Here is a 12,992-nt window from a genome sequence, read left to right on the forward strand (position 1 = left end):
TGTTCTAATGCTAACACTGCGTGTCCGGATTAGTTTTCAAGGTTCATTCCCTTTTCCTAATGGCAAGGAGAAAGTTCCGTCAGTCAGTCCGAGCCCAAGGCTCGTCCACATGGCCTCTGGGGAAACCTTAAGGTCAGTGTTTCCTTGAAACTAGATAAACTGACCCCGCCGTGCCCAGCCCGGCCCCGCGGGCGCCCCGCGTGACGGCGCCCGGGCGGCAGGACCGGCCTGGGGACGCGCGGGGCGGCGCGGTTGCCCTTTTGAATGCCTCCTGCGGCTCGGAGCGCTGGCGGGCGCTGAAGTGTGAGTGAATGTAGCCCCGCGGAGCCAATGAGCTGGGACCGGATGCGATATATCCTCTGGGACAACAACTGCTCTGTTCCGCCTCGGATCCACATGACGCCATTTACTGCTGCCGCGGCCGCCGCAGAGCTCCCTGCCTCCGGAAAGGCAAGGGCGCAGGCCAACGGCGAGCCCCCCCGCCCCCGGCCGGGCCCCAGACCCTCCTCCTCCTCCTCCCTCACCGCCTCCTCCGCACCCACCGCCCCCGCCTCGGCCTCGCCGCCGCGCCTCCACAACGCCCAGTCTGCACCGTTGAGAGCCGCGCGGCGCAGCGCGAGCGGAGGAGAGGGGCCGGCGGAGCGCGCAGCGCCCAGGCCCCCGCGCCCGCCCGGCCCGGCCCGCGCCCCCGCGCCGCCTCGGCTGCGACGCGGCCGGAGGACTTGGCCATCTGGCTTTACATTCTCTCTGAGGCGGTTTTCTTTTTCTCCTTCGTTCGTCTGCCAGGAAAAGAGACTAGCCGTTGGCGCTTCGGCCTCCAGTTCATTGAGAAAAAGGAAATACTCCGCGTGCGTTTCTAGAAGGGGGGTCGCCCCCAGCCCCGAACCCCGGAGTGTTAATCGGCTGGGGACTTGGCTCCGGATTTCCCTCTCCTTTTTTCCTCCCGCCGATTGCTCGGAACTTGGACTGAAGCAGAGTTTGGAAAGAAGGGACGAAAAGTTTGCATCGGGGCTGGATTTTATTTGCACATCGCAGGAAGACGGGAATCCAACGGAGAGGGGTTGGTGCAAAGCCGCGATCACGGTGAGGCACGTTTGGCTCTTCCCCTCCTGGCGCCTTGGCCGGCGCGTTGTGGGCAACATGGAGTAGGTGCAGCCGGACCAGGAGTGGGGTCTGTCTCTTCCTCCGGCCTCCCTTTCTCTAACCCCGCAGGTTCCCCGCGGGGATCCAGGGAACTGCCCGTGGAGCTGCCTTGCCCCGGGCTCGGCCTGCCTCGGCGGGGGCTGCAGTGCGCGCCGGGTACGGTGTCCCCAGCCCTAGGACCCCACGCGCCCGCGCTCTGGGGGGTTGGGGTGGCGGACTGCTCGTCGCGAGTCGGCTGCTGGCCCTGCATTGGCCGCGAATTCGGCGCTGAGAGCAGGAGAGGGAGGGGGAACACTTTTGTGTTTTCCAGGTCCCCGTTGTAGGCGCCCGCATTTCTAACCTGTTCTTCTCCGGGGAAGGCAAGTCCTGGGTGAGACTGTCCCGAGGCAGGGGCGCCAGCGGGACCGAGGGCGCGCGGGTCGCTCGCCTCACGGGGGCAGCGAGACCCCGCGGCTGAAAAATGGGCAGGGTGCCGGGTACAGAGGCGAGCCGGTGCGGGTGGAAGCGTCGCCCCACCGGGCGCCGCGTCTGCGGTTCGGAAGTGCGGCTCTCTCTTTTTTCCGTTCTCTGTGGTCGGCTTGGGTCACGCTTTTTTTATTTTTGGAAGATTGGGCTGACCTAGCACAGGAAGAAAGTCATCAAGCGGTCGCGATCGTTTTCCATTACCTGAAAATAGGTGGCAAAAGAGGCTAGTTTTTTTGTTGTTAATTTCCTTTGATGGGCTGATCTACTTGTTTGTTGCTGCTGCCTTGAATTCGGAATCTTGTGCGTTTTTACAAAGCGGTTTCTGTGTTTGCCCCACCCTCGTGCTGAAGTCCTTTCCCCTTAATCCTTAGTCTGATCACACGGTGTTCTTAATGGGGGTTTCTAAGCATTTTCCGGGTGGGGAATGGGGGAGCGTGGGGGGTGGGCGGCGGTAGCTGCAAAGGAGGCTAGGAATGGGCAGTAATCATTTTTGTTAAAAAAAAAAAAAAAAAATTCTCCCCCTCCCCGCAAAGATGCTACTTTCCACTGCAAGCAAATCTTCGCGGAAAGTTTCCAGCCGAGGGATCTGCGTCCTGCACGCCTGGCTTGTGCAGTGGGGCCCTGGGAATTGCCCTTTCTAAGCAATTTTCCTTTCACTCTTTCTCTCCATCCAAAAGGAGATGGGGTGTGCAGATTGCAGGCAATGCCCGTTCGGTCAGTGCATGGTGGAGTCGACCGGCGTGCGTGGGTTAGACTCTGCCCGGGCAGGGTGTCTAAGGCACGGCTTTCGGCGTCAGGGGCTTGAAACCTGTGCCCGGACATTCGAGGGCCTTTGCCAGAACGCCCCGCGGTGGGCTGCGTGACCTCTGCCTGGGGTGGAGTGGCTCCCTCTTGGAGCTGGGAGGCAGTTCTCTGGGGTGGGGTATATTTTACCCGGGAGGTAGGGAGGGGGAAGTGTGAGCGTTTCAAGGCACGTCCCCTTCGGAGGAGCCCGCACCCCCGCCCCTCGCCTTCTAGGCAGTCTTGGGATTGTGTGCAGGGGGAGGGCAGCTTGGCCCCTGGGCTGTGTCAGTCTCCCCGGAGGAAAGTCCCCCGGGGCTCTGACTGTGTCCCACCTGCTGGGGACGGTGTTGGGACGCTGATAGAGCCGATAAACGGAGTGAAAGCAAAGATCAACGTCGTCTTGTCCGCCTTTTCTGTGGGAAGTGAGATCCGGTTTCCAGCTCTGCCTTGTTAATTGGGAGGCGTGTGTCACCTGCCTGTATCTCTCTTATAAAAATCGGAGACTGGATAAAGGTCCACTTTTTCCCGTTTTTGTTCATTGTAGCCTTGGCAAAGGGGGTGATAGTTTTGAAATTTATAGAGGGTTTGCAGTTTAAGCGATTACATGTCAGAATGATAGATTTGAGACGTGACAGGAATTTTTGAAACACTTCCTGTTATCCCCAGTCAGTTTAGGTTCTGAACTATTAGGTTTTTGGAAACAGGCAAAGCAGTTAATATTTTTGACATAATTTATTTCTAAAACAGAACAGTCTTTTAGGTACAGAATTAAAGATGCTTTCTCAGGCTGTCAAGCTGTAAAATATTTGAGCCACAAGTTGTTGAGAAGTTGAAAATAAGTTCCTGTCTTGTTGCTGGTTGTTCTTGTGTTCCTGGCACCTAATAGGATTTGAATGGATTTGTTTTTAATTTATAACTTGTGCTACTGTATAGTTAATAATGCATGACTGTTGTGAAATTTATAACATCCTTGGGGGGGCGAATATTTGCTTTTTCGCAAGTCACATTCATTCTATGGTATTCTAAAAAGTTGCAGGATACTGGCTAAAATATAGTTAAAGGTATTTGATGTAAAAGCAGACAAAGTAAGAACCAAGAATTTCTGGGCCGCGTTTATTGATGTTTAAGGCAAAAATGACTACGACAAAGTTAAACCTATCTCGATTTTGAATCCTTTGGCAGCAGTGTGGTGTTCTAACGTTATTTTCTTTCAATCTTTACCTTGAACCTGAACCTTGCAGTTTTATGATTGAAACAAAGATTAGCTTTGTGTTACTATACATCGCAAGATTAAAGAATTGTCAGTACCCGGTCCTAATTTTTACTTTTTGGTATGGCATCGATCGTATGGCTATTCTAAAACCCTCCATGGCCACTGCATTTCAAATCCTGTTCCTCTGGGGGGAGCGGAAATCGAAGAGTTAATTCAGGTGGGCGGAGAGTGGGAAGTATCCTGGAGTGTAAACCAGCTCTTTCCTCTTGGTTTCTGCAGGAATTCAGATGTGTTCTAAGCCCGCTGGAGTGACCACACTTCCCAGACCTGATGGAGGCCAGAGCTCAGAGTGGCAGCGGGTCGCCGTCCTTGCTGCAGGCACCCCGTGACATTGGCAGGCAGCGTGGGGAGCCCGACCCCAGAGAAGCCCTCACCCAGCAGGTACACGTGTTGTCTCTGGATCAGATCAGAGCCATCCGAAACACCAATGAGTACACAGAGGGGCCTACTGTGGTCCCGAGACCCGGGCTCAAGCCGGCTCCTCGCCCCTCCGCTCAGCACAAACATGAGAGGCTCCACGGTCTGCCCGAGCATCGCCAGCCTCCCAGGCTCCAGCACCCACAGGTGCATTCTTCTGCACGAGCCCCTCTGTCCAGGTCCATCAGCACAGTCAGCTCGGGGTCTCGGAGCAGTACAAGGACAAGTACCAGCAGCAGTTCCTCTGAACAGAGGCTGTTAGGACCATCTTTCTCCTCGGGGCCTGTTGCTGATGGCATAATCCGTGTGCAGCCCAAATCGGAGCTCAAGCCAGGTGAGCTTAAGCCCCTGAGCAAGGAAGATTTGGGCCTGCATGCCTACAGGTGTGAGGACTGTGGCAAGTGCAAGTGTAAGGAGTGCACCTACCCTAGGCCTCTGCCATCAGACTGGATCTGTGACAAGCAGTGCCTTTGCTCAGCCCAAAACGTGATTGACTATGGGACTTGTGTGTGCTGTGTGAAAGGTCTCTTCTATCACTGTTCTAATGATGATGAGGACAACTGTGCTGACAACCCGTGTTCTTGCAGCCAGTCTCACTGTTGTACACGTTGGTCTGCCATGGGCGTCATGTCTCTCTTTTTGCCTTGTTTATGGTGTTACCTTCCAGCCAAGGGTTGCCTTAAATTGTGCCAGGGGTGTTATGACCGGGTTAACAGGCCTGGATGCCGCTGTAAAAACTCAAACACAGTTTGCTGCAAAGTTCCCACTGTCCCACCCAGGAACTTTGAAAAACCAACATAGCACCATTAATCAGGAATAGGACAGTAATAAGGATTGTTCCCTCTTTTTTTTTTTTTTTTTAACACATATGCAACCAACTAAACAGTTAGAATCTTGGCACTGTTAATAATAGAGGGTTGGGATATCCTTTGCTGTTTGCAGTGAAATGCTTTTTGTCCGTGTGCCATTTTAACTGATATGCTTGTTAGAACTCAGCTAATGGAGCTCAAAGTCTGGGATACAGAACTTGGGGACCCATGTGTTGCATAAGCTAAAGCAACAGACACTCCTAGGCACAGTTTTTGTTTATGAATAGTTACTTGCAAAATTTGTAAATTAGTAAATGACTTTTTTCCCATTGTTTTCTCCAGAGATAATGTGCTATATTTTTGTATATACAATAATATTTGCGACTGTGAAAAACAAGTTGTGCCATGCCATGTGGCACAGTCACAAAATATTATACTAATATGTTGTACATTCGGAAGAATGTGAACCAATCAGTATGTTTTTAGATTGTATTTTGCCTTACAGAAAGCCTTTATTGTAAGACTCTGATTTCCCTTTGGACTTCATGTATATTGTACAGTTACAGTAAAATTCAACCTTTATTTTCTAATTTTTCAACATATTGTTTAGTGTAAAGAATATTTATTTGAAGTTTTATTATTTTATAAAAAAGAATATTTATTTTAAGAGGCATCTTACAAATTTTGCCCCTTTTATGAGGATGTGCTAGTTGCTGCAAATGAGGGGTTACAGATGCATATGTTCAATATAAAATAGAAAATATATTAACGTTTGAAATTAAACGGAACTGTTTCGTCTTATTTTACCTTTTCTTTGTTTTTGTTTTTGTTTTTGAAGTGAAAAAACCCACATTTTATGTGAAGACTAGCATTTCAATGAAATAGTTTCACTTATCTACAAGGTTCTTTAAAGGGGAGATTCAGTGATTTCTTTTTTTTTTTTTTCTCCAGAACTAATTCTAGTAATCGGGAGGGAAATAACTGAGCATTTGACTCGGCTGTATTAATCCTGAGATCATTGTTCCTGTTCTTCCCTTTTACAGATCTGTTGGCTTTCCTTTGCTTTGCATGTTTAAAAAAAAAAAAAAGTCTTAAACTAATTCATTGTGGAGACTTCCCTAAAAGATTAACAATTAGGTTTTTTTCTTTACATACGGAATTAAGAATAGCCAGCCATGAGGCTAATTCAAGACCAGAAAAACGAGTTTAGTTCAACATTTATTGAATGTCCTCAGTGTCAGGTATGCGGTATATGCAGATCAATGCTTGTAACTGAGGCAAAAATGTTTTCTTGACAGCTGATTATGGCTATGTGTTTTCCAGCCTATATGGTTTTAGACTTAATTTATCACCGTGATACCGGAAATTTGTTATGTTAGAAAAGACAGGAAAATTATAACTTGGCTTGATTCAGGTGTTGGGTATCATAAAATCTCATCCTATATTGGCCTAATAATTGAAGCCCAAGGAAGCCAATTGAGAGGCCTGGTCTTATTTAATCAAGTTATCCAGAAAATTGTTAAATTCCACTTTGGGAGAAAGACGCAATACCCCAAAAAGCCAGTGTGTTTGCATTTGTCTTTTGGGAGCAAATACACACTAAGCTGCTACAGCCCAGCTCGACAAATAACTAGGTTTTCTTACTTGTAATAAGTCACTTAATCCATTAGTTTGTGGATGATGATTTTTCTCTTCTGAAGCACAACCTCTTGCTGCCAAGAATCACCGGAAGTCTAGAAAATGATTTACCTATCATTGTTTAATCTTGTTTCCTGTTCTGAGGCTCCTTCTCTTAAGAGGTCTTATCCTAGTACAGATCATCTTCTGTTTTGTTTTTTAAAATTAGCTTTCAAGGAAATATACAGCCTCTTAAACCAAGGCATTGCTCTAAGGACCTTGGGAGTCCTCTAAACTTTCTCCAAAAAACACAAGGTTAAATTAAGTTAGACATTATTTACTCTAGTTTCAACTTTGGGATACTGAGCATTGCAATTCTAATACTCTTAGATTTAACCCTGATGATCTACGAGAAATTAATGTTGGAAAACAAGGCAGGGTTTCTTATTCATTGTACCGTTGTCAGGATTTGTAAAGCACAAACATTTTGACTAATTAGCTTTATTCCTCAACAACTGCCCTATGCACTGATAGGACTTCTTTAGTATAGAAATTGCAAGTCGTTTTTTTCAACATACAAACAGCTTTCCAAGTGTTCTATAGACACATTGCATCAAATGCAATCGGGTGTTTATTGAAGAACTAGATTAAGAGCCCTTCCCCGTGGTTATTCAGAGTTGTATGGTGTGGCCTAGGAATTTGTATTTTTAAAAAATCACTCCACTAGTCATGCGTAGTTTGAGAACTACTGACTTAGGAATTGATTCCTAATTTAGCACTTTTTTTTTAATGGGATAGATGTAAAGCATAATTCCCTTGAATGTAGAACGTAGTAATAAGCCACTGAAGTTAGAAGATTTGTGTAAGTATATATTAAGTCCTGATGAAAATTACTTAAAGATAAATAGGAATATTGGATTCCTCAAGAAGCTTCCAATGAAACTACTAAATGTTCAGTATTTATATATACTGTATAAAATTCATTTTCAGAATATGGAAAATTAAGTGTTTATATCTAAACAGACTGAAAACAGCTGGTACCCATAACTTGAGTGTGTGAAAGAGTTTTTAAATGTTGCAGGTCATCTCATTGAGATGGAGGAATAACCAGTTCAGGTTTTTAATCTCTGTAAAGTTCATGGAGATTCATACATAAATACCATGAGTTTATAATCCAATGGCCATTATTTTGATATCATGATAGGTTAAAAGTAGAATGATAGAGCAAACATGTCAATTGATTGCTATGCATTTAGGGAGATCTTAGCTATGTTTTCTGGTTTCTTCCCTCCCCCCCCCCCTTTTTTTTTAAGAAACCTGTACATTCTCTATATTGAGATTCATTTAAGAATGACAACATGATCGTTGTTAGTTAAAACATTCATTTATGTGTATTGAAGAGGAGATTTTTTTTAAGGCCCTGTCACATTTCTACCATGTTGGAGCATGCTCTGGGAATTGTCAGTGAAAGAAAGCCAAAACCAAGTGCAGGTACTCCCAACCAAACTTTTGGCATAGCTTCTTTCTCCAACACACTTTTGTCTCAAATATCACTTGTCTCCAGGATGTATAAGTTAAGACATTGATGATGCCAGATAAAAGAATTTGATCTTTGCACAGTGTTGTGAGGTAACTGATGGGTTTAATGTAATTTATTAACTCGAGCAGATAGGTCACACTTTTCAAAGGTTTAGTGGGTCTAGAGTTTCACTTGCATTTATATCCACAATTGGCCATTTGCCTCTCTCTCTTAAATGTGCACAAGGACCAGATAATATGTGCAAAAGTCCCAACTTTGAAAATTGGTTAAGCTGTAGATCAAAAACAGTTTGTCATCTTGTGCAGTGTAGTTCCTGCTATTTTATTAAAGAAAAATAAAAATAGGGCATTAATTCGTTACATCAATATTGTATCAACATTGGTTTTTGATACTCATTATGGCAAAAGTTATGCTAATTTCTATTTTAATTAAGACCGTTGCCTTATTTCTCTGGGACATACCAAGGGTGGGTCTCCATCCACTGAAGACCAGAGCAGAATTTTATAAACAAAGCCTAACTGATCAGAGCGAAGTTATACATCTGGAATATTTCATCACTGGTTTGGTCATTCATGGGAGGATAAAGCTGGCAGACTATATTCATCCTACACTTCTGATCTTATTTGGGTGCCACACCACCGCCCTCCATACATCATGAGACAACCATGTGAATAATGAGAGACAAAATGTGAACACCACTAAGGGTACTGTCCCTCTAGTCAAAACTAAACTTGAAATACTCAGAGTCAAAAAAGAATAAAGAAGATAGAAATACAGCAAATAAGAAAAGATTAGCATTGAAATTTACCTGTGGCTAGCAAATGTTTCACATTTTTATCTAAAACTGCATTTTGATTTACCTGAAGAATTTTTAAGAGTCAGGCTTATTTGGCAACTAACTTCTTTTTTTTTTAAATAAGCTGCTAAAGGAAATTAGAATGAAGCCTGTCACCTAGGCCTCTGGTTTGGCTAGAGGAGGCAAGTAAGACTTCAGCATACCTTAAAGGAGTTTATTTCTCAAAACAATTCTAATGCACAGAGAAGAATAAATAATTTGGCTTAATACAAGGACCCACTTGGAATGGAATTTGGGCACCAAAATAATTTGGCATTTCAATTCATTTGAATGTCTACTCTTCACAAATCACAGGACTAGTTGATGATGCGATACAAAAGGAAAGTGTTAGCGACTTTAATGTGAGACAGGACTTTCGTAGCCAAGGCAAGAGCAAGGCACTATGAGAGTAGAGAAATTGGAAAAGCACTGATGGGTTCTCATTAGTGGGTTTGGTCTCCAGATCTTTGCAATGGTTACAGCTACTGAAATGCCAGTTTTGCTAAGAGAGATGCAACAGAATTGGTGTTACTCATTATACAAAACTATGTTCACCAAGCTTATATACCAAATCCTAAGTGAAACGTAGCGATACTTGATTAATATTTAAACAGCTATATCTTGCTATGTTTATTCTTAATTTTAAGATTCATGATTCACTAAAACCCTTCCCTAAAAAAAAAAAGATAAAAAATACATTTTTAAGATCTACAACTAAGAAATAGGTTGAAACGACTTTTCTTCCAGTGTTTGCTGAAATTTACCTCTTGTCATTAACCTGTATTTTTAGCTTGCTTTGGTACCTAGAGAAGGATAAGTACTTCTGAAGAACAAATTGGGGATAATCAAGCAGAGAAAAAAAAAAAAATAGTGTGAAGGGAAGTGGTTGAGCTTTGGAGCAATTCTGCCTTTGCTAAAACACAATCTCTGAGACCTGGCTGCTCAGGTTCACGTGACTCTCAAAGCCTAGATGACCATCTCTAGCACTCAAGTTAATACAACTTACATATTTTGAAATGGCTTTCTGCTCCAAATAACATCTGGTTTATTGACTTGCATCAATAGGTCTTACAGTCAAGCAGGGCTCTGATAAATACCACATTTGCGTGAAACTAGAGTAACCACATTACTCCCAAGTTCTTCATAGGCTCAAGGCACTCTTTGTAGCCCAAATCTGGTTTTCCTGCTCAAAAGTAGGCACAAAGTAGCCCTAATATCTAGCTGCTCATACCAGAAAACTGGTCCTGAGACTCGTTTTGGAAAGTCATCTTTATAAGTTCAGAACAGCATTTAAGGATGCGTATCTGTTGGTCACTGTGAACATTATGAAGCCTAGTGACCAAGAGGCCTAGCATGCATCAAGCAGTAACACATACAGAGCCTTGAGACACATCTAGTACCCGCTACGTTGGCAAGCTAATGGTTAGGATATCCCAAGGGATGTCTGTCTCTGACCTGGCACTCTGCTAGTGAGGAACTGTCCAGGGGCAGGAGGGACCACACAGCCAACATCTGCATTCAGGTCTAGATGTCACCTGGATTCTGACCTATACAATTAGGATATGGCCTCATTGATTTAGTTCCAAACATTCATCAACACTATACCTTTAAGGTTGAACTTTGGAAATGGATTCTTTTACAGGCTATTGGTCTGATTGTAGTCATCTGTGAAAAGTCACAAGAACCCAACAGTGTGTCTTCTGGGCCTCTGCCCTGCCACCTGAACAATCAAAACTATAGGCCCAGCGTGCAATTACTTGTTTCCGAGTTAATGTCTATTGTGTATCTTTAGCGTAAAGGATGTTACAGTAAGTGGGGGAGAAAAGCATTCACTAGGTCTGTGACTGTGAACTAGTGAATTAAGAATGATGCTTATAAGCCCTTTGGATGCTAATAATGTAGGACTTAAGATTCTAAGTCATAGCAAATGACTGGTAGCATTACTGACTTGCTGTCCTGGGCAGTTCAGTCCCTCAAGGGGCATTTGGCAAGGTCTAGAGACATTTTTGGTTTTCACTACTGGGGGTGGGAGGGAGGATCTATTGGCGTCCTGCAGGTAGAGGCCCGGGGATGCTGCTACCCAATTAACAATGCCTATGACAGGCCCCCATCACAAAGAATTATTTAGCCCCAAATGCCAATAATGCTGAGTTTGAGAAATCCAGCTCTAGCGGAAGCTGGGGGACTAGTGGAAGAATGTAATATATCCTCTGACCCATGGCAAGGAAAGCTGTCAGCTGTGGGAGGGAGGGTGAGGTCAAAGGACATGGGGAGATGGCTGGGACCAAAACTTTGGAATTTCCATTCTGAGTGGTAAGCCTCTGAAATTCTTCTAATGGAAAAATGCCCTGCATTTGTAAATATCTATATATGCCCAATATACCTATTTTTCTGTAATGCTTGAAGTTCTTGAGCTTTGGAGATAAACCCCTATGCAAATGCCCTCCTCTGTTACTTATTAGCTGTGCAGCTACAGGCAAGTTACTTAACTTCCCTAAACCTAATGTCTTCTCTGAGAGATAGTAACTCTTGACCCAAAGGTTGTTGCGAAGGTTGAAGAGATATGTGTAAAATATTAACCCTTGAGATTGGTGCGAAGTAAGTACTAAAGAAGTATTTACTATTATTTTGTATTTCAGTTGATTTGTTTTTTTAACCTCAGGCACAATGTTAAATCCTGGAGATACAAGACAATATCTCCTGCCCTCTAGAACTTGTCTGTAGGACAACTAAACAAATATTTACTATAGAGTTTAATACATGTGATAACAGACTGAAAATACACATGTGGAGGAAGTGATTAACTCTCTCTTGGGTGTGGTATGTGGGAATCAGGAAATTTTGCCAGAGGCAGTAATGTCTGCAAAGGAACTTGAATGATTCTCTAAAACTGAGGGGCTGGGTAAGGAGTCCATAGACAGCCGGGTGTGAAAGAGGAAGGGACTCCTTCTTTAAAAGTAAAAGAAGAAAAAAGAATTGACATGAAGCCAAATGGATTGATAAATTTCAGATAAATGTTTCTTTATAAGAGATTTTAGTCCTGAAAATTAGCTTCTAATAAATATGTATGTATATACATGTATGTGTATATATACATGTATTCAAGAGATGCACATCTTTAGATTGTATTGATGTTGTAATTGTTTCTGGCATGTCTTAATGGACATAAATTTGTTTCAAGTAGCAAACTTAGTTAACTGTCCCATAAAATTCACAAGATCCCTTTGTCGCCAAAAAAAACACACCAAATGGGGGCGCCTGGGTGGCTCAGTCGTTAAGCGTCTGCCTTCGGCTCAGGTCATGATCCCAGGGTCCTGGGATCGAGTCCCACATCGGGCTCCCTCCTCGAGGGGAGGCCTGCTTCTCCCTCTCCCCCTCCCGCTGCTTGTGTTCCTGCTCTCGCTATCTCTGTCTCTGTCAAATAAATAAATAAAATCTTAAAAAAAAAAAAAAAAAACACACCAAATGAAAACCCTACTTTAGGATGATTCTGTAAATGAAATCATTAGTTATCCTACTCCAGTTTTAATTAATTTGTGGTATGAATACTATCTTTTATCGTAAGCTATTTGAAAGCTCCTGGAGAAAAAGGTAGATTATCAATCATTTTAACTAATACGCTAGTTTAAAAGAGATGTTGGGTTGTTAAGATTAAAGATCTTTTCAGAAGCCCCTTCTTTCTAGACATATCTTTGATTGTTACTAGGTACTATCATGTTGTTTTCTTCCCACCTACCTATGTAGTTGACAAATTGAAGTATACGTTTAAAATAAACTTCTACTGGAAAAAGACACAGGTAAGTCCCTTTGTAAAGCAATGAAAGTTTTCTTATAACAAATTACTCTAATAATCAAGCTAGAAGTCTGAAAATGAAAGTGTATGAAACTATTATTGTTAGATATTAGCCACCTCTAAGATATTAAAAGTGTAAATTTCATATAGCTTAATAGGAGGGACATTGGCCATGTATCTTGGGCAAGTTGCTTAACCTCTCTGTGACTCAGTTTCTTCCCTGCAAATAGTAGGTGATAATACATACTTCATGAGTGATCTGACAGTGAAATGAGATACTACCCTTTTAAATAAAATACCTTGTTAACAGGGAACTG

General features: G+C 43.6%; 1 protein-coding gene across 2 annotated transcripts; it reads left to right on the forward strand.

Annotated features, from left to right (window-relative positions):
• The first annotated feature begins 316 nt into the window (after window positions 1–316).
• On the forward strand, window positions 317–5,691 carry SPRY2 (sprouty RTK signaling antagonist 2). 2 transcript variants are annotated; one of them, XM_064585953.1, is made up of 2 exons: window positions 317–1,088; window positions 3,884–4,022. In XM_064585953.1, exons 1-2 carry the CDS (start codon window positions 331–333, stop codon window positions 3,900–3,902), a joined length of 777 nt encoding a protein of 258 aa, XP_064442023.1. In that variant the 5' UTR covers window positions 317–330; the 3' UTR covers window positions 3,903–4,022. The 2 variants fall into 2 exon arrangements, with proteins under 2 accessions (XP_064442023.1, XP_045725554.1); XM_045869598.3 differs by having other exon boundaries at window positions 373–1,083; window positions 3,884–5,691.
• The last annotated feature ends 7,301 nt before the right edge of the window (window positions 5,692–12,992 follow it).

The sequence above is a fragment of the Mirounga angustirostris genome, unplaced genomic scaffold (genome assembly GCF_029215605.1).
Source record: "Mirounga angustirostris isolate CCGP_5_RB_7025 unplaced genomic scaffold, mMirAng1.0.hap1 SCAF_3, whole genome shotgun sequence".
Taxonomy (NCBI): Eukaryota; Metazoa; Chordata; class Mammalia; order Carnivora; family Phocidae; genus Mirounga; species Mirounga angustirostris.